The following is a 20,032-nucleotide window of genomic DNA, read 5'->3' as shown; positions in this document are numbered from 1 at the left end:
GCAGAGAAAAGCAGAGAGATAGAGAGGGATAGCGAGAAATAGATAGAGATGCAGAGAGAGAGAAAGAAAGACAGAGAAACAGACAGAGAAACGGAGAGGGAGACAGAGAGAGAGAGAGAGATGGTGAGAAACAGAGAGAGACAGAGGGAGAGACAGTGAGAGAGAGACAGTCAGCGAGAGTCGGAGAGAGACAGAGAGAGTGACAGTGGGAGAGAGAGGGAGACACAGAGGGAGAAAGAGGGGGCGACAGATATAGACACAGAGACGGGGTGAGAGACAGACAGAGATGGGAGAGAGAGACAGAGAGAGTGAGAGACAGATAGAGAGGCAGAGAGAGATACATAGAGAAATGGAGAGAGAGACATAGAGAGATACAGAGAGGGAGAGAGGAAGCGAGAGAGGGAGAGACTGAGGGAGAGAGAGACAGGGAGAGAAGGGGGGAGGCAAAGAGAGACAGAGAGAGGGAGAGAATCAGGCGGAGAGAGAAAGAGAGAGAGGGAGTGACACAGAGGGAGACAGGGAAGCCCAGGACAAGGGGTCACAGCTTAAGGATAGAGGGTAAATCCTTTAAGACCGAGATGAGAAAATCATTTTTCACACAGAGAGTGGTAGTTAAGGCCAGTTCATTGGCTCTATTTAAGAGGGAGTTAGATGTGGCCCTTGTGGCTAAAGGGATCAGGGGGTATGGAGAGAAGGCAGGTACGGGATACTGAGTTGGATGATCAGCCATGATCATATTGAATGGCGGTGCAGGCTCGAAGGGTCGAATGGCCTCTACTCCTGCACCTATTGTCTATGTATCTATGAGCATGTGAGAGAGAGACAGACAGGGAGAGAGAGAGTGGGAGAGACAGAGAGAGACAGAGAGAGCGAGGGACAGAGAGAGAGAGGAGGGAGACAGAGAAAGAGAGAGGCGGAGACAGAGAGATATAGAGAGAGTGAGAGAGAGACAGAGGGAGGGGGAAAGACAGAGACAGGAAGACAAGAGATTCTCTCAACCAAGAGAAAACAGAATATGCGACCACTGTTTGACAGATGAGGTTGAAACAGAGGTGCACTTCCTCCTAAAATGCAAACAATTTGACAAAACAAGGAAAGCATACTTTGACAAACACAGTGTGGCAACCCCTGATTTTAAAGAACTAGATGATACATCAAAACTAAGAATAATAATTGGCGAAGGAAATAAGGCACAATACGTAACAGCATGCCACAACCTGAGAGACAGCGATTGACCAACATGCACATGTGTATGCACACACTAATTGACATTAACTGACAGTAAGAAATGAATATTGAATTGCTAAACTTGCTTTTGTGTTGTACTGCTGCAGCTGCAAGAACGTGTAGCATCAATAAAGGGCTATAGGCCTATTGCAAGTTTATGTATAGGGACATATCTATCCATGCACTGTAGACTTGTATTTATACTGATGCATTTTAAATATGTAAGTCATGTTATATACTTTGGCAATATAACAATGTATTTTTTATCATGCCAATAAAGTTTTTGAATTTAAAAATTGAAAATTAAGCGAGAGAGACACAGTAAAAGAGAGAGAGAGAGAGAGAGAGAGAGAGAGAGAGAGAGAGAGAGAGAGAGAGAGAGAGAGATAGAGAGAGAGAGAGAGAGACAAAGAGAGGCAAAGAGATAGAAAGAGAGAGAGAGAGAGAGAGAGAGAAGGAGAGAGACAGACAGAAAGAAATGCAGAGACAGATATAGAGAGAGAAAGAGCGAGACACGTAGGGAGAGATAGGCAGATGGGAAAGAGACAGATAGTGTGAGAGTGAGAGAGAGACAGGGAGAAAGAAAGAAGAGAGAGATGGAGAGAGAGAGAGGGGGACAGGGAGAGAGACAGTGACAGAGACAGATGGATAGAGAGACAGAATGAGAGACTGAGAGGGAGAGACAGAGAGAGAGAGACAGTGAGATAGAGAGAGGAAGAAAGCGAGCCAGTTACAGAGAGAGAGACAAGAGAGGGCCATAGAAACATAGACAATAGGTGCAGGAGTAGAGGCCATTCGACCTTTCGAGCCTGCACCGCCATTCAATATGATCATGGCTGATCATCCAACTCGGTATCCTGTACCTGCCTTCTCTCCATACCCCCTGATCCCTTTAGCCACAAGGGCCACATCTAACTGTGGATAAATGTGAGGTTATCCACTTTGGTGGCAAAAACCGGAAAGTAGACTATTATCTGAATGATGGCCGATTAGGAAAGGGCGAGATGCAACGAGACCTGGGTGTCATGGTACACCACTCATTAAAAGTAGGCATGCAGGTGCAGCAGGCAGTGAAGAAGGTGAATGGTATGTTTGCATTCATAGCAAAAGGATTTGAGTATAGGAGCAGGGAGGTTCTACTGCAGTTGTACAGGGTCTTGGTGAGACCACACCTGGAGTATTGCGTACAGTTTTAGTCTCCTGATCTGAGGAAAGACATTCTTGCCATAGAGGGAGTACAGAGAAGGTTCACCAGACTGATTCCTGGGATGTCAGGACTTTCATATGAATGAAGACTGGATAGACTCGGTTTGTACTCGCTAGAATTTAGATAATTGAGGGGGGGTCTTATAGAAACTTACAAAATTCTTAAGGTGTTGGACAGTCTAGATGCAGGAAGATTGTTTCCGATGTTGGGGAAGTCCAGAACAAGGGGTCACAGTTTAAGGATAAGGGGGAAATCTTTTAGGACCGAGATGAGGAAAACATTTTTCACACAGAGAGTGGTGAAACTCTGGAATTCTCTGCCACAGAAGGTAGTTGAGGCCAGTTCGTTGGCTATATTTAAGAGGGAGTTAGATGTGGCCCTTTTGGCTAAATGGATCAGGGGGTATGGAGAGGGCAGGGAGTGTGATACTGAGTTGGATGATCAGCCATGATCATATTGAATGTCGGTGCAGGTTCGAAGGGCCGAATGGCCTACTCCTGCACCTATTTTCTATGTTTCTATAAACAAAAAAAGAGAGAGAGAGATAGAGGGAGGGAGACAGAGAAAGAGAGGGGGAGAAAGAGAATGATAGGGGGGGGAGAAAGAGTGAGGGAGAGAGATTTTAAAAATGTTCATATTTTCTTAAGAAATGGATAGATGTTTAGATCTAGTAATTGAATTTTGTAATTAGCTACAGTTGGGTAACTAACTAATTATATGCTTTAATTTCAGGTCATCCAAGTAAGATTGTTTCATATTGGTTTCAGAATGCTTCAATCTATAATACCTGAAAATTTCATTCAGTTCTCTTAATGTTTAAGAAAGTTATGGGCTTTTGACTGTCCTCGATCACAGCTTTTGTGTTAAGGCAATGGAAAAGCAATAGGGAACAAGATGCTAATTTCCGAGTATGAAAATGGCCATAACCTTTTTAATATGAAAGTGAATTATGTGTCAAATTAAACTTCTTTTTATGTTTTATCTGAGGGGATAAATTGCTGACTTGATTTTTCAAATCTTGAAAGTTTGTAACATTGCTACATAATACCATCAGTTTTAATCTATTATTTGAGAGGGAGGCTCTAGGCTTGTGAGGCCCCTCCCAATCCCCAATGTTTATTAAATAATTATACACCTAATGGGAAATATTTCTTAAAGAATTGTTCATTATTGACAATTATATTGCAAAATCTGAATCAAATCTGCTTCCAAAAACCATTTACAAAACGAATATTATTTTTCCTATCCTGAACCATGGGAGTCCAGAACCAGGCAGTAGAGGCCAATTCACTGGATGTTTTCAAGAGAGAGTAAGATTTAGCTCTTAGGGCTAACGGAAACAAGGGATATGGGGGGGGGGGGGAAGCTGCCGGGCGAGGTAGTTGAGGCTGGGACTGTCCCAATGTTTAAGAAACAGTTAAACAGATCCATGGGTCGGACAGGAGGGATATGGACCAAATACAGGCAGGTGGTACTAGTGTGGCTGGTATCTGTTGGTCGGTGTGGTCAAGTTGGGTCGAAGGGCCTGTATCCACACTGTATCACTCTGTGACTCTAACACCAATTGCTGCAGTAACTCGGCGGATCAGACAGCATCTGTGGAGAACATGGTTAGGTGACGTTTCTGGTTGGGACCCTTCTTCAGACTGACACCATGTTAACAGTAGAGGGGGTGACGGCAGATGAATGAAGTATTTGGAGTATTGCATACAGTTCTGGTCACTCCATTACAGGACTGATGTGGAGGCTTTGGGGAAGGTGCAGAGATGGTTTAAAAACAAGGAACTGCAGATACTGGTTTACAAAAGGGATACCAAATGTTGGAGTAACTCAGCGGGACAGGCAGCATATCTGGAGAGAAGGAATGGGTGACGTTTCGAGTCGAGACTGAAGAAGGGTGTGCCAGCAGGCTGGAGGGGTGGGCAACGGCCCTGCCAAAGAGCGGACAGGTGAAGGGGCGCTGGCTGGTGTGGACTCACCGGTGCTGCAGCAGGTCGTCAACGCGGGTGAAGCCACAGGCAGGACATGCGGGTGAAATGCTTGACACACTCAGTGCACACTAAGGGTCTCTCTCCGATGTATATCAGCTGGTGCTCCCGCAGCCCCCTTTCCGCAGTGGGAGCAGCCGCTCGCCGGTGTGGGACAGCATGTTGGAGCAACTCACCCCCTCCCATCCTTCTCCACCCCCACCTCACACCAGTCGACCCCCACCCTCCCCACTTCCCCCCCTCACCCACTTCCCCTCTCGTCAAGCACGCGTTAGTAATGTTCTGTTTGCCAACTTGTTCCCCTCATGTAGGGTTTAGGAGCCTTTGCTGTGGACGGAGAGATGGGGACGTGAGCAGCCATTGAGGGTGAGCCCCCCCCATCTGTTCGGTGTGCGGGCTGAGCTTCGAGGGGCTGAGCTTCAATGGAGGACCACATGACGGGGCACAACAAGGAGAAACGTTATGCGTGCGAGGTGTATGGCAAGGCCTGGCAGTACCCGAGCGAGCTGGAGACCTACCGGCGGGTGCACACGGGCGAGAAGCCCTACACCTGCACCGACTGCGGCAAAAGCTTCACCAAGTCCAGCAACCTGCTGAGACACCAGCGCACCCATACCGGCGAGCGTCCCTACACCTGTGCCCAGTGCGGCAAGGACTTCAACGAGTCCAGTCACCTGCTGCAGCACCAGCGCACCCACACTGGCGAGCGCCCCTACACCTGCGCCCAGTGTGGCAAGGGCTTCATCCAATCCAGCCACCTGCTGGTTCACCAGCGCAGCGCCCACACCGGCAAGCGCCCCTACACCTGCGCCCAGTGCGGCAAGGGCTTCACCCGCTCCATCCGGCTGTTGTCCCACCACCGCGTGCACGCCAGCGAGCGCCCCTACACCTGCGCCCAGTGCGGCAAGGGCTTCACCTGCTCCTCCAACCTGCTGATGCACAAGCGCACCCACACCGGCGAGCACCCCTGCACCTGTGCCCAGTGCGGCAAGAGCTTCACCAACTCCAGCAGCCTGCTGAAGCACCAGCGCACCCACACCGGCGAGCGCCCCAACACCTGCACCCAGTGCGGCAAGGGCTTCATCTGCTCCACCCGGCTGCTGTCCCACCAGCGGGTGCACGCCGACGACTGTCCCGTCCCCAGCCCGGTGTGTGGAGAGCGCTTTGCCATGGCCTCCCACGCCCTGTCGCACCAGCACGTGCACACCAGTGGCTCGCCCTACAACTGCCCGTACTGTGGTGAGGAGATTGACAGCTCGCGGGGGTTGCGGCAGCACCGGCGGACCCACGCCGGCGAGCAGCTGCTCCCACTGTGACAAGAGAGCACGGGGGCTGCGGGAGCAGCAGCGGATACACACAAGAGAGAGACCCTTTGTGTGCGCTGAGTGTGGCAAAGGTTTCACCCGCATGTCCAGCCTGTGGCAGCACCGGCGTAGCCACAACGGTGAGCGTCCCTTCACCTGCCCGCTCTGTGGCAAGGCCTTTGCCCGCTCCTCCAGCCTGCTGGGACACCGCCACGTGGATAGATAGGCGCTGTTTAGGTAAACACAAAATGCCGGAAGGAATGGGTAACGTTTCTGGTCGAGACCCTCCTCAGTCTTGACCCGAAATGTCACCCAGTCCTTCTCTCCAGAGATGCTGCCTGTCCCGCTGAGTTCCTCCAGCGTTTTGTCTCCTTTTTTGTAAACCAGCATCTGCAGTTCCTTGTTTTTAAACCATTCTGGTTAACCATCGCTGCACCTTCCCCAAAGCCTCCACATCAGTCCTGTAATGGAGTGACCAGAACTGTATGCAATACTCCAAATGCTACCCGACCAATGTCCCTTAAAGCTGCACATATATATTCCTCTCTCATTATCTCACATCCTTTTATCTCCTTATTTTCCCTTGCCTCTAGCACTTACTTCACTCATCTGCCAACATAGTGTCAGTCTGAAGAAGGATCCCCGACCCGAAATGTCACCTATCCATGTTCTGCACAGATGCTGCCTGACCCGCTGAGTTACTCCAGCACCCTTTGACTAAGTTCCTGTTGTTTGGGGGTTTGTAACTAAAGTTTGTGATTGATATAACCATAGCATGAGAAGTATTGTGTTAATGACGAGAAAGCTTTGAATGGGTATACTCTGTGATTGATGTGTTAGACGTCATTGCTCCAACTCTGTATAAACATCTGACTATGTTTCCAAAATACTAACAAAATATGCTGTATGTCTTTGTTCATTAGAGTGATAGCCCAGGAGGGTTAAGTGTGTGTTGCATACTTGACTTTGTATCCCCTGCCACTCTCGCCGGCTAAATGATCAGTAAAGCTTGTGTTGGTTGATAGAACTTATTGTGAGTTGTCTGTTTCAAGAAATGTACCTTAACAGTTCTGGACTCCCCCAACATGGGGAACATGTTTCCTGCATCTACCCTGTCCAATGCCTCACTAATTTTATACAATGCTATAAGATACCCGCTCATCCTTCTGAATTCCATTGAATACAAACCCAGTCGACCCATTCTTTCAACATATGTCAGTCCTGCCATCATCCCAGGAATTAACCTTGAGAACCTACTCTGGGCTCCCTCAATAGCAAGAATATCCTTCCTCAAATTTTGGGACCAAAACTGCACACAATTCTCCAGTTGTGGTGCCACTGGGGCCCTGTACAACTGCAATAGGTCCTCCTTGCGCCTAAACTCAACTATTCGCCCTATGAAGGCCAACATGCCATTGGCTTTCTTCACTGCCTGCTGTACCTGCATGCTTACTTTCAGTGACTGATGCACCAGGACACACATATCTCGTTGTACTTCCCATTTTCCTAACCTGACACTATTCATGTAATACAGAGTGCTGGAGTAACACCTTACACTTCCTTATCTCTGTGTCTCACTCTCCTGTGACTCTCAGTCTAAAGAAGGTTCATTCACTCCAGAGATGCTGCCTGTCCCGCTGAGTTAGAAACATAGAAATATAGAAATTAGGTGCAGGAGTAGGCCATTTGGCCCTTCGAGCCTGCACCGCCATTCAATATGATCATGGCTGATCATCCAACTCAGTATCCCGTACCTGCCTTCTCTCCATACCCTCTGATCCCCTTAGCCACAAGGGCCACATCTAACTCCCTCTTAAATATAGCCAATGAACTGGCCTCGACTACCCTCTGTGGCAGGGAGTTCCAGAGATTCACCACTCTCTGTGTGAAAAAAGTTCTTCTCATCTCGGTTTTAAAGGATTTCCCCCTTATCCTTAAGCTGTGACCCCTTGTCCTGGACTTCCCCAACATCGGGAGCAACCTTCCTGCATCTAGCCTGTCCAACCCCTTAAGAATTTTGTAAGTTTCTATAAGATCCCCTCTCAATCTCCTAAATTCTAGAGAGTATAAACCAAGTCTATCCAGTCTTTCTTCATAAGACAGTCCTGACATCCCAGGAATCAGTCTGGTGAACCTTCTCTGCACTCCCTCTATGGCAATAATGTCCTTCCTCAGATTAGGAGACCAAAACTGTACGCAATACTCCAGGTGTGGTCTCACCAAGACCCTGTACAACTGCAGTAGAACCTCCCTGCTCCTATACTCATCCTTTTGCTATGAAAGCTAACATACCATTCGCTTTCTTCACTGCCTGCTGCACCTGCATGCCCACTTTCAATGACTGGTGTACCATGACACCCAGGTCTCGCTGCATCTCCCCTTTTCCGAGTCGGCCACCATTTAGATAATAGTCTGCTTTCCTGTTTTTGCCACCAAAATGGATAACCTCACATTTATCCACATTATACTGCATCTGCCAAACATTTGCCCACTCGCCCAGCCTATCCAAGTCACCTTGCAGTCTCCTAGCATCCTCCTCACAGCTAACACTGCCCCCCAGCTTAGTGTCATCCGCAAACTTGGAGATATTGCCTTCAATTCCCTCATCCAGATCATTAATAAATATTGTAAAAAGCTGGGGTCCCAGCACTGAGCCTTGCGGTACCCCACTAGTCACTGCCTGCCATTGTGAAAAGGACCCGTTTACTCCTACTCTTTGCTTCCTGTTTTTGCCAGCCAGTTCTCTATCCACATCAATACTGAACCCCCAATGCCGTGTGCTTTACATTTGTAAACTAATCTCTTATGTGGGACCTTGTCGAAAGCCTTTTGGACGTCCAGATACACCACATCCACTGGTTCTCCCCTATCCACGCTACTAGTTACATCCTCGAAAAATTCTATAAGATTCATCAGACATGATTTACTCCAGCATTTTGTGTCTGGCTGTGGATAACATGGATAGGGGCCGTTTTTTTTCGGTCATGACACCTCTTCAGACCTGAAACATCATCTATCCACATTGACTAGTGATGCTGCCTGACCCGAATTACACCAGCACTCTGTGAAACGTCACCTATCCATGTTCTCCACAGATGCTGTCTGACCCGCTGAGTTACTCCAGCACTCTGTGAAACGCACCTATCCATGTTCTCCACAGATGATGCCTGACCCGCTGAGTTACACCAGCACGTTTTAATGTAAAAATAAACAGCCTACCTTGCCTTGTCCCCTACGTGAGATCCGTCCTGTTGTCGGCGTTCACGGCTTTAGAAGATGATTTTTAATTTACTCTAACACTTAAATTATCCAACTTAGTTTAAAAATAAGTGCAGAGAACGGCAGTCGGAGCGATTTTTCTTGAGCAATTAAACAGGCTGATGAACATCAATTTAAACAGCTTGGAGGAAACGACATTTTAAACCTGCCCCCCTCTCGAAGGCGCCAAAGTGAATTATTCTGTGAATGTTATTTGGACACTTAGGCTATTTAAAAATGTTGATCTTTTCTTAAGAAATGGATAGATGTTTAGATCTAGTAATTGAATTATGTAATTAGCTATAATTGGGTAGCTAACTAATTATATGCTTTAATTTCAGGTCATCCAAGTAAGATTGTTTCATATTTGTTTCAGAATGTTTCAATCAATAATAACTGAACATTTCTTTTAGTTCTCTTAATTTTTAAGAAAGTTATGGGCTTTTGACTGTCCTCGATCACAGCTTTGGTGTTAAGTCAATGGAAAAGCAATAGGGTACAAGATGCTAATTTCCGAGTATTAAAATTGCCATAACTTTTATATTACTTAAAAATATGAAAGTGAATTAGGTGACAAATTAAACTTATTTTTATGTTTTATCTGATGGGATAAATTACAGACTTGATTTTTAAAATCCCAACATGTTGTAACATTGCTACATTGAGGTGGGGACTCAATATAACAATGTATTTTTTATCATGCCAATAAAGTTTTTGAATTAAAACATTGAAAATTAAGCGAGAGAGACACAGTGGAAGAGAGAGAGAGAGAGAAAGAGAGACAAAGAGAGGAAAAGAGATAGAGAGGGAGAGAGAAGGAGAGAGACAGACAGAGAAAGAGATGCAGAGACAGATATAGAGAGAGAAAAACAGAGCGAGACACGTAGGGAGAGATAGGCAGATGGGAAAGAGACAGAGAGAGTGAGAAGAGAGATGCAGAGAGAGGGAGGGACAGAGCGAGAGAGAGAGAGAGAGACAGGGAGAAAGAAAGAAGAGAGGGATGGAGAGAGAGAGAGGGGGACAGGGAGAGAGACAGTGACAGAGACAGATGGATAGAGACAGAATGAGAGACTGAGAGGGAGAGACAGAGAGAGAGAGACAGTGAGATAGAGAGAGGAAGAAAGCGAGCCAGTTACAGAGAGATAGACAAGAGAGGGCCATAGAAACATAGATAATAGGTGCAGGAGTAGAGGACATTCGACCCTTCGAGCCTGCACCGCCATTCAATATGATCATGGCTGATCATCCAACTCGGTATCCTGTACCTGCCTTCTCTCCATACCCCCTGATCCCTTTAGCCACAAACGCCACATCTAACTGTGGATAAATGTGAGGTTATCCACTTTGGTGGCAAAAACAGGAAAGTAGACTATTATCTGAATGATGGCCGATTAGGAAAGGGCGAGATGCAACGAGACCTGGGTATCATGGTACACCACTCATTAAAAGTAGGCATGCGGGTGCAGCAGGCAGTGAAGAAGGTGAATGGTATGTATGTATTCATAGCAAAAGGATTTGAGTATAGGAGCAGGGAGGTTCTACTGCAGTTGTACAGGGTCTTGGTGAGACCACACCTGGAGTATTGCGTACAGTTTTAGTCTCCTGATCTGAGGAAAGACATTCTTGCCATAGAGGGAGTACAGAGAAGGTTCACCAGACTGATTCCTGGGATGTCAGGACTTTCATATGAAGAAAGACTGGTTAGACTCGGTTTGTACTCGCTAGAATTTAGATGATTGAGGGGGGTCTTATAGAAACTTACAAAATTCTTAAGGTGTTGGACAGTCTAGATGCAGGAAGATTGTTTCCGATGTTGGGGAAGTCCAGAACAAGGGGTCACAGTTTAAGGATAAGGGGGAAATCTTTTAGGACCGAGATGAGGAAAACATTTTTCACACAGAGAGTGGTGAATCTCTGGAATTCTCTGCCACAGAAGGTAGTTGAGGCCAGTTCGTTGGCTATATTTAAGAGGGAGTTAGATGTGGCCGTTTTGGCTAAATGGATCAGGGGGTATGGAGAGAATGCAGGGAGTGTGATACTGAGTTGGATGATCAGCCATGATCATATTGAATGTCGGTGCAGGTTCGAAGGGCCGAATGGCCTACTCCTGCACCTATTTTCTATGTTTCTATTAAAAAAAAAAAGAGAGAGAGAGAGAGAGAGATAGAGGGAGGGAGACAGAGAAAGAGAGGGGGAGAAAGAGAATGATAGGGGGGGGGGGAGAAAGAGTGAGGGAGAGAGATTTTAAAAATATTCATATTTTCTTAAGAAATGGATAGATGTTTAGATCTAGTAATTTAATTTTGTAATTAGCTACAGTTCGGTAACTAACTAATTATATGCTTAATTTCAGGTCATCCAAGTAAGATTGTTTCATATTGGTTTCAGAATGCTTCAATCTATAATACCTGAAAATTTCATTCAGTTCTCTTAATTTTTAAGAAAGTTATGGGCTTTTGACTGTCCTCGATCACAGCTTTTGTGTTAAGTCAATGGAAAAGCAATAGGGAACAAGATGCTAATTTCCGAGTATGAAAATGGCCATAACCTTTTTAATATGAAAGTGAATTATGTGTCAAATTAAACTTCTTTTTACGTTTTATCTGAGGGGATAAATTGCAGACTTGATTTTTCAAATCTCGAAATTTTGTAACATTGCTACATAATACCATCAGTTTTAATCTATTATTTGAGAGGGAGGCTCTAGGCTTGTGAAGCCCCTCCCAATCCCCAATGTTTATTAAATAATTATACACCTAATGGGAAATATTTCTTAAAGAATTGTTCCTTATTGACAATTATATTGCAAAATCTGAATCAAATCTGCTTCCAAAAACCATTTACAAAACGAGTATGCTTTTTCCTATCCAGAACCATGGGAGTCCAGAACCAGGCAGTAGAGGCCAATTCACTGGATGTTTTCAAGAGAGAGTTAGATTTAGCTCTTAGGGTTAACGGAAACAAGGGATATGGGGGGGGGGGGGGGGGGGGGGGGGTTGGGAAGCTGCCGGGCTAGGTAGTTGAGGCTGGGACTATCCCAATGTTTAAGAAACAGTTAAACAGGTCCATGGGTCGGACAAGTTTGGAGGGATATGGACCAAATGCAGGCAGGTGGGACTAGTGTGGCTGGTACCTGTTGGTCGGTTTGGTCAAGTTGGGTCGAAGGGCCTGTATCCACACTGTATCACTCTGTGACTCTAACACCAATTGCTGCAGTAACTCGGCGGATCAGACAGCATCTGTAGAGAACATGGATAGGTGACGTTTCTGGTTGGGACCCTTCTTCAGACTGACACCATGTTAACAGATGAGGGGGTGACGGCAGATGAATGAAGTATTTGGGGTATTGCATACAGTTCTGGTCACTCCATTACAGGACTGATGTGGAGGGTTTGGGGAAGGTGCAGAGATGGTTTAAAAACAAGGAACTGCAGATACTGGTTTACAAAAAGGATACCAAATGTTGGAGTAACTCAGCGGGACAGGCAGCATATCTGGAGAGAAGGAATGGGTGACGTTTCGAGTCGAGACTGAAGAAGGGTGTGCCAGCAGGCCGGAGGGGTGGGCAAAGGCCCTGCCAAAGAGCGGACAGGTGAAGGGGCGCTGGCTGGTGTGGACTTGCCAGTGCTCCAGCAGGTCGTCAACGCGGGTGAAGCCACAGGCTGGACATGCAGGTGAAATGCTTGCCACACTCAGTGCACACAAAGGGTCTCTCTCCAATGTATATCAGCTTGTGCTCCCGCAGCCCGCTTGACGCAGTGGGAGCAGCCGCTTGCCGGTGTGGGCCAGCATGTTGGAGCAACTCACCCCCTCCCCATCCTTCCCCACCCCCACCCCACACCACTCGACCCCCACCCTCCCCACTTCCCCCCCTCACCCACTTCCCCTCTCATCAAGGATGCGTTAGTAATGTTCTGTTTGCCAACTTGTTCCCCTCCTGTAGGGTTTAGGAGCCTTTGCTGTGGACGGAGAGACGGGGACGTGAGCAGCCATTGAGGGTGAGCCCCCCCCCCCCCCCCCCCCCCCCCCCCCCCCCCATCTGCTCGGTGTGCGGGCTGAGCTTCGAGGGGCTGAGCTTCAAAGGACGACCACATTACGGGGCACAACAAGGAGAAGCGTTATGAGTGCCACGTGTGTGACAAGGCCTGGCAGTACCCGAGCGAGCTGGAGACCCACCAGCGGGTGCACACGGGCGAGAAGCCCTACACCTGCACCGACTGCGGCAAAAGCTTCACCAAGTCCAGCAACCTGCTGAGGCACCAGCGCACCCACACCGGCGAGCGCCCCTACACCTGTGCCCAGTGCGGCAAGGGCTTCAACGAGTCCAGTCACCTGCTGCAGCACCAGCGCACCCACACCGGCGAGCGCCCCTACACCTGCGCCCAGTGTGGCAAGGGCTTCATCCAATCCAGCCACCTGCTGGTTCACCAGCGCAGCACCCACAACGGCAAGCGCCCCTACACCTGCGCCCAGTGCGGCAAGGGCTTCACCCGCTCCACCCGGCTGCTGTCCCACCAGCGTACCCACACCGGCGAGCACCCCTACACCTGTGCCCAGTGCGGCAAGGGCTTCACCTGCTCCGCCAAACTGCTGATGCACAAGCGCACCCACACCGGCGAGCGCCCCTACACCTGTGCCCAGTGCGGCAAGGGCTTCACCAACTCCAGCAGCCTGCAGCAGCATCAGCGCACCCACACCGGCGAGCGCCCCTACAACTGTGCCCAGGGCGGCAAGGGCTTCACCTGCTCCTCCAACCTGCTGATGCACAAGCGCACCCACACCGGTGAGCGCCCCTATACCTGCACCCAGTGCGGCAAGGGCTTCACCAACTCCACTCGGCTGCTGTTCCACCAGCGGGTGCACATCGGCGAGCGCCCCTACACCTGTGCCCAGTGCGGCAAGGGCTTCACCTGCTCCGCCAAACTGCTGATGCACAAGCGCACCCACACCGGCGAGCAACCCTACACCTGTGCCCAGTGCGGCAAGGTCTTCACCTGGTCAGCCAAACTGCTGATGCACAATCGCACCCACACCGGTGAGCGCCCCTACACCTGTGCCCAGTGCGGCAAGGGCTTCACCAACTCCAGCAGCCTGCAGCAGCATCAGCGCACCCATACCGGCGAGCGCCCCTACACCTGCACCCAGTGCGGCAAGGGCTTCACCAACTCCACCCGGCTGCTGTCCCACCAGCGGGTGCACGCCGGCGACCGTCCCGCCCCCAGCCCGGTGTGTGGAGAGCGCTTCACCATGGCCTCTCACGCCCTGTCTCACCAGCACGTGCACACCAGTGGCCCGCCCTACGACTGCCCGTACTGTGGTGAGTCGTTTGACAGCTCGCGGGGGTTGCGAGAGCACAGGCGGACCCACGCCGGCAAGCAGCTGCTCCCACTGTGACAAGAGACCACGGGGGCTGCGGGAGCAGCAGCGGATACACACCAGAGAGAGACCCTTTGTGTGCGCTGAGTGTGGCAAGGGTTTCACCCGCATGTCCAGCCTGTGGCAGCACCGGCGTATCCACAGCGGTGAGCGTCCCTTCCCCTGCCCGTCCTGTGGTAAGGGCTTCACCCTCCTTGACCACCTGCTGGAGCACCGGCGAGTCCACACCGGCCAGTGCCCCTTCACCTGCCCGCTCTGTGGCAAGGCCATTGCCCGCTCCTTCAGCCTGCTGGCACACTGCCACGTGGTTAGATAGGCGCTGTTTAGGTAAACACAAAATGCCGGAAGGAATGGGTAACGTTTCTGGTCGAGACCCTCCTCAGTCTTGACCCGAAATGTCACCCAGTCCTTCTCTCCAGAGATGCTGCCTGTCCCGCTGAGTTCCTCCAGCGTTTTGTGTCCTTTTTTGTAAACCAGCATCTGCAGTTCCTTGCTTTTAAACCATTCTGGTTAACCATCGCTGCACCTTCCCCAAAGCCTCCACATCAGTCCTGTAATGGAGTGACCAGAACTGTATGCAATACTCCAAATACTTCATTCATCTGCCGTCACCCCCTCTACTGTTAACATGGTGCACATATATATTCCTCTCTCCTTATCTCGCATCCTTTTATCTCCTTATTTTCCCTCGCCTCTAGCACTTACTTCCCTCATCTGCCAATCACCCCCTCATCTGTCAAAATAGTGTCAGTCTGAAGAAGGGTCCCCGACCCGAAATGTCACCTATCCGTGTTCTGCACAGATGCTGCCTGACCCGCTGAGTTACTCCAGCACCCTTTGACTAAGTTCCTGTTGTTTGGGGGTTTGTAACTAAAGTTTGTGGTCGATATAACCATAGCATGAGAAGTATTGTGTTAGTGACGAGAAAGCTTTGAATGGGTGTACTCTGTGATTGATGTGTTAGACGTCATTGCTCCAACTCTGTATAAACATGTGACTATGTTTCCAAAATACTAACAAAAGATGCTGTATGTCTTTGTTCATTAGAGTGATAGCCCAGGAGGGTTAAGTATGTGTTGCATACTTGACTTTGTATCCCCTGCCACCCTCGCCGGCTAAATGATCAGTAAAGCTTGTGTTGGTTGATCTAACTTATTGTGAGTTGTCTGTTTCAAGAAATGTACCTTAACAGTTCTGGACTCGGACTTCCGGCGGCGTCATGGAGAATTAAGGCGCGGCACTGAGCTTCTCCCCCGAAAAAAATTGTAAAAGTCGTTTAAGTTAGCACCGATTTTTTAAAAAAACTCACCGAAGTCGCCTGGTGTTGTGTAAGGGTGTTATCATCAGAAGGTGACGTGAAAATCGGGGAGATTAATGGTGAAATCGGGTGTTTAAATGAGTTTAAATGAGCAGAGATAATCGTTCAAGGGCGCCAGAGAAAAATACTATCAGCCTTCAGCTCGAGGAAGTTTTGGATACTCTGCAAACGACAGAAGAAGAAGATTCTTACAGCCAAGGGTCTCTGCTTGAAATGGCAACAAAAGGAGACAAGAAGGAGAAAGAGGTGAAGCAAATGCTTTTAGATATGACTGCTACAATTAACATGACACTGGAGAAGATGCAAAGTATTGAGTCTCACATGGAAAGTAATAAACAGAGTATGGAAACTAACATGGAGAGTATTTCTCAAAAAATTGATAATACTTGCAGTGAGTTAAAAGAACTCAAAAAGCAGTATAAGGAATTTGATAAGAGATTAAAATCAGAGTGTGTCAGAATTGAAAATGATTACAACAAGAAATTTAAAGGTGTAAGTGATGATATCGGAAAGCTGGATGACATAATGGAAGAGATGGAGAATGAGATAAAAGAGATTGTCTCGGAAATAAAGAATTTGAAACAATCACAGAAAACTGAAGAGGAAAAACTTGGAAGAATGACTGATAAATGTCTGGACCTGGATTCAGGAAATCGGAGATATAACCTGAGGATTCTCGGAGTAAAGGAAGGACGAGAGGGACATGAATCTCAAACATGTACTTTCGTTACTGACTTACTCAAAGATGTGTTGGAATTGTCGGAAGAACCAAGAACAGACGTCGCTAAACGAGTTGGAAGAGGAACAAATGATTCAAGACAGATAATTGTGAAATTCCGTGACATCTCTTCAGTGGAATTTATATTGAAAAAGATCACTCATGGGAAGAAGATGACATACCGTGGGGATGATGTGCGAATATTTCGCGATTACTCTCCTGAGGTAGTCCAGAAAATGAGACTGTTTACACCGGCAAGACACACTTTGAGGGAAGTCCCGGGAGTAAGATATGGAATTTTGTTTCCCGGAAAAATGAAGATAACTTATAACGGCGTTGAACGCTCATTTGCAGCTCCCGGAAAAGCTTTAAAGTATGCAGAGGATATCGTTAAGAAAACATCGGGTCAAGTTGCCGACAATGAAGAAATCTGAACTTTTTACAAAGTTCTGAACTGATTAAAATGGCCGAGCTACCCAGACAATTATAAAGCTTATCTCGTTGGAATGTGTTATTCAGAGAGCTTGGTTATATTCAACCTTGGATGCAAAGCTCAAAGTTTAACCCCTTGGCACCTGCTTGTACGGTAGTTAACCCTTTGGTACCAGCTTGTATGATGTATGGTAGTTATAGAATGGGATATTATGTAAGAATACAGGGTGGATATATATGGGAAAGTTTAGATTAGATTAAGATTGGATAAATTAGAGGGACATATATACTTATATAATCGTGTATATGTTTGTTCTATATTTGTTTTGTTTTTTTATTCCTTATGTCTCTTTTTTCTCTCGGCTGTCACTAGCACTGATTTGATAAACTCATATAAGAAAAAAACACAATATGAAACGATATGTAACTTTTTATGAGGATTCGCCAAGGGGGAGGAGCTCAATGTATAACAACATCACGGAGGTCTATACATTTTTAGCCATCGTTGATGGCTATTCGTCTTTAAGGTATCTTCCCTCAGATACCTTAATAGCACCTTTTTTTTAAAGCACAAGCAAGATTTTTATCTGTTTAATTTTTTTGAAAGTAATTGTGTATCACATTCTTTTTTTCTTTTTCTAAGGCACTTTACAAGAAGGAGATGCAATATAAATCTAATAAACCGGGATGACCACCCAAGTCCTAAAGTTCTGAGGTATTTGTTTGCACCATATGATTCAGGAATATTACCCTGATTTACAATGCAAGACGATAGACAAATAAAGAATGGAGGAATTACATTTTGTAGTTGGAATATACGGGGTGCCAACGAACCAATTAAGAGGGGTAAAATTTTTGCCCAACTAAAATCGTTGAAAAGCGACATAATGTTTTTGCAGGAGACACACATGAAACAACAAACACAAATAAGATTAAAGGCGAATTGGATAGGCCAAACATACTACTCCTCATTTACTTCTAAATCTAGGGGTACAGCTATTCTTATTAGGAAAGGCATTCCTTTTAAATTAAAGAATACCATATCAGATAAAGAGGGAAGATATATTATAGTTTCGGGTGAAATTTATGCAACCCCACTAACTTTGATAAATATTTATGCTCCGAATTTTGATAACCCCCACTTTTTTGATAAAATTATTGACATAATATCAGAGTTTAATTACCAAAATGTGATAATAGGGGGGAACTTTAACTGTGTTTTAGATTAATATCTAGATAAATCAGCAAAACAAAAGAAGAGTAATTTAAAATCTAAAACTAGCGAACTTCTAAATACATATATAAAAAATACGAATATAATAGATGTATGGAGATCTGCTAATCCAGTTGGAAGGGAATACTCGTTTTACTCTTCGGTGCATAAAACTTATTCAAGAATTGATTATTTTTTAGTGGATATGAAATTAATGCCATATACAAACAACCCAACATACCACATTAGTAGTATCTCAGATCACTCCCCATTGACATTTTCAGTAAAATTTGAGGGAATGCCGGGCAAAAATTTTTTTTGGAGGTTTAATACACATATTTTAAATGACGTGCAAGGCTATCAATATTTAAAACAACAAATGGAACTTTTTTTCGATACAAATGATATACTTTGCCTTCTTTATTATGGGAAACTTTTAAGGCATTTATGAGAGGAATTATAATTTCATATCAAAGTTTTCAAAATAAAAAGAATAAGACAGAACAATTGTTGTTAGAACAAGAAATCAGACAGTTAGAGATGGATAATGCCAAAGATTCCACGACAGATAAACACAATAAGATAATATTACTGAAATTTAAACTTAATCGAATTTTATCGGCAAGGGTAATAAGACTATTCCAAATGACAAAACAGGAACATTTTGAGTTTGGTGACAAACCACATAAGCTTTTAGCTCGCCAATTGAAAAAACAAGAAAAGGAAAATACTATAACCAAAATTAAATCAGAGAAAGGAGAATTACTAATACTACCTAAAGATATTAATAATAGATTTGCCCAATTTTATCAAAACTTATATACATCTAAAATTAAAAGAGAAGATAGTAAAATAAAAAAATTTCTAGATAATTGTAATCTTCCAATACTGGACCTTTTGGAACAAGAGGAATTAGGAGCTCAAATTACAATCAAAGAAATAGGTGAAACAATAAAATCGCTGAAAAATGGTAAGACACCGGGACCAGATGGTTTTAATAATGAATTTTATAAAAAATTTCAGGAGATAACAACCCCTTATTTATTTAATTTATACTCCCATGCTTTTAAAGAAAACAAACTACCTGAAACACTAACAGAATCAACTATTACACTTATTCCAAAAAAAGATAAAGATTTAGAAGATCCGGGCTCGTACAGAGCTATATCACTTTTAAATACAGATCAGAAAATTTTAGCAAAGATTTTATCAAGAAGATTAAGCAAATATATTAGTAAATTGATAAACCCTGATCAAACGGGGTTTATACCTAAAAGATACTCATTTAATAATCTGAGACGTCTGTTTAATATAATGTACTCGCATAAAGTAGAGGAAGAAGATATATCAATTATTTCTTTGGATGCAGAGAAAGCATTTGATCAGGTAGAGTGGCAATACTTATATAAAGTACTACAAAAATTTAATATGGGAGAGAATTTTATAAGATGGGTAAAATTATTATATGATAAACCGATGGCAAGAATTTTAACTAATAACATGTTATCTCAAAATTTTCAACTATCAAGGGGTAATAGGCAGGGATGTGCACTATCACCCCTGCTATTTGCCCTTATGATAGAACCCCTGGCTGAAAGTATAAGAATTCATCCGAATATTCAGGGCTATAATACCAGAGACTCAAAGAATAAAATCGCATTATATGCAGACGATATACTTTTATATATTACAAAGTCACAAACGAGCATACCAAATTTATTAAACTTAATAGAGGAATTTGGGTCTTTTTCTGGATATAGAATAAACTGGAATAAAAGTGAAATCATGACATTAAAACCTCAAGAACCTACACACTTACTGAAGTTCCCCTTTAAAATCGCAACAGAAAAATTTAAATATTTGGGTATTCAGATTACTAGAAAATATAAAGCATTATTCAATGCTAATTTCATGCCTTTATTAAATAAACTTAATACGTTGATTAAATTTTGGAAAACACTTCCCTTATCATTATTAGGTAGAATAAATGC

The 20,032-nt window shown here is 45.4% G+C and overlaps 1 protein-coding gene across 1 annotated transcript; it reads left to right on the top strand.

Annotated features, from left to right (window-relative positions):
• Positions 1-4,856: 4,856 nt before the first annotated feature.
• LOC116969602 (zinc finger protein 850-like) lies at positions 4,857-14,192 on the top strand (the record flags this gene model as incomplete). The annotated part of the gene is made up of 3 exons (XM_033016432.1): positions 4,857-5,492; positions 5,767-5,940; positions 13,149-14,192. Coding segments are annotated over exons 1-3 (1,854 nt in total), but the record flags the coding sequence as incomplete, so codon positions are not given.
• Between the last annotated feature and the right edge of the window lie 5,840 nt (positions 14,193-20,032).

The sequence above is a fragment of the Amblyraja radiata genome, unplaced genomic scaffold (genome assembly GCF_010909765.2).
Source record: "Amblyraja radiata isolate CabotCenter1 unplaced genomic scaffold, sAmbRad1.1.pri S89, whole genome shotgun sequence".
Classification (NCBI taxonomy): Eukaryota; Metazoa; Chordata; class Chondrichthyes; order Rajiformes; family Rajidae; genus Amblyraja; species Amblyraja radiata.
This window is presented reverse-complemented; position numbering and strand designations above follow the sequence as displayed.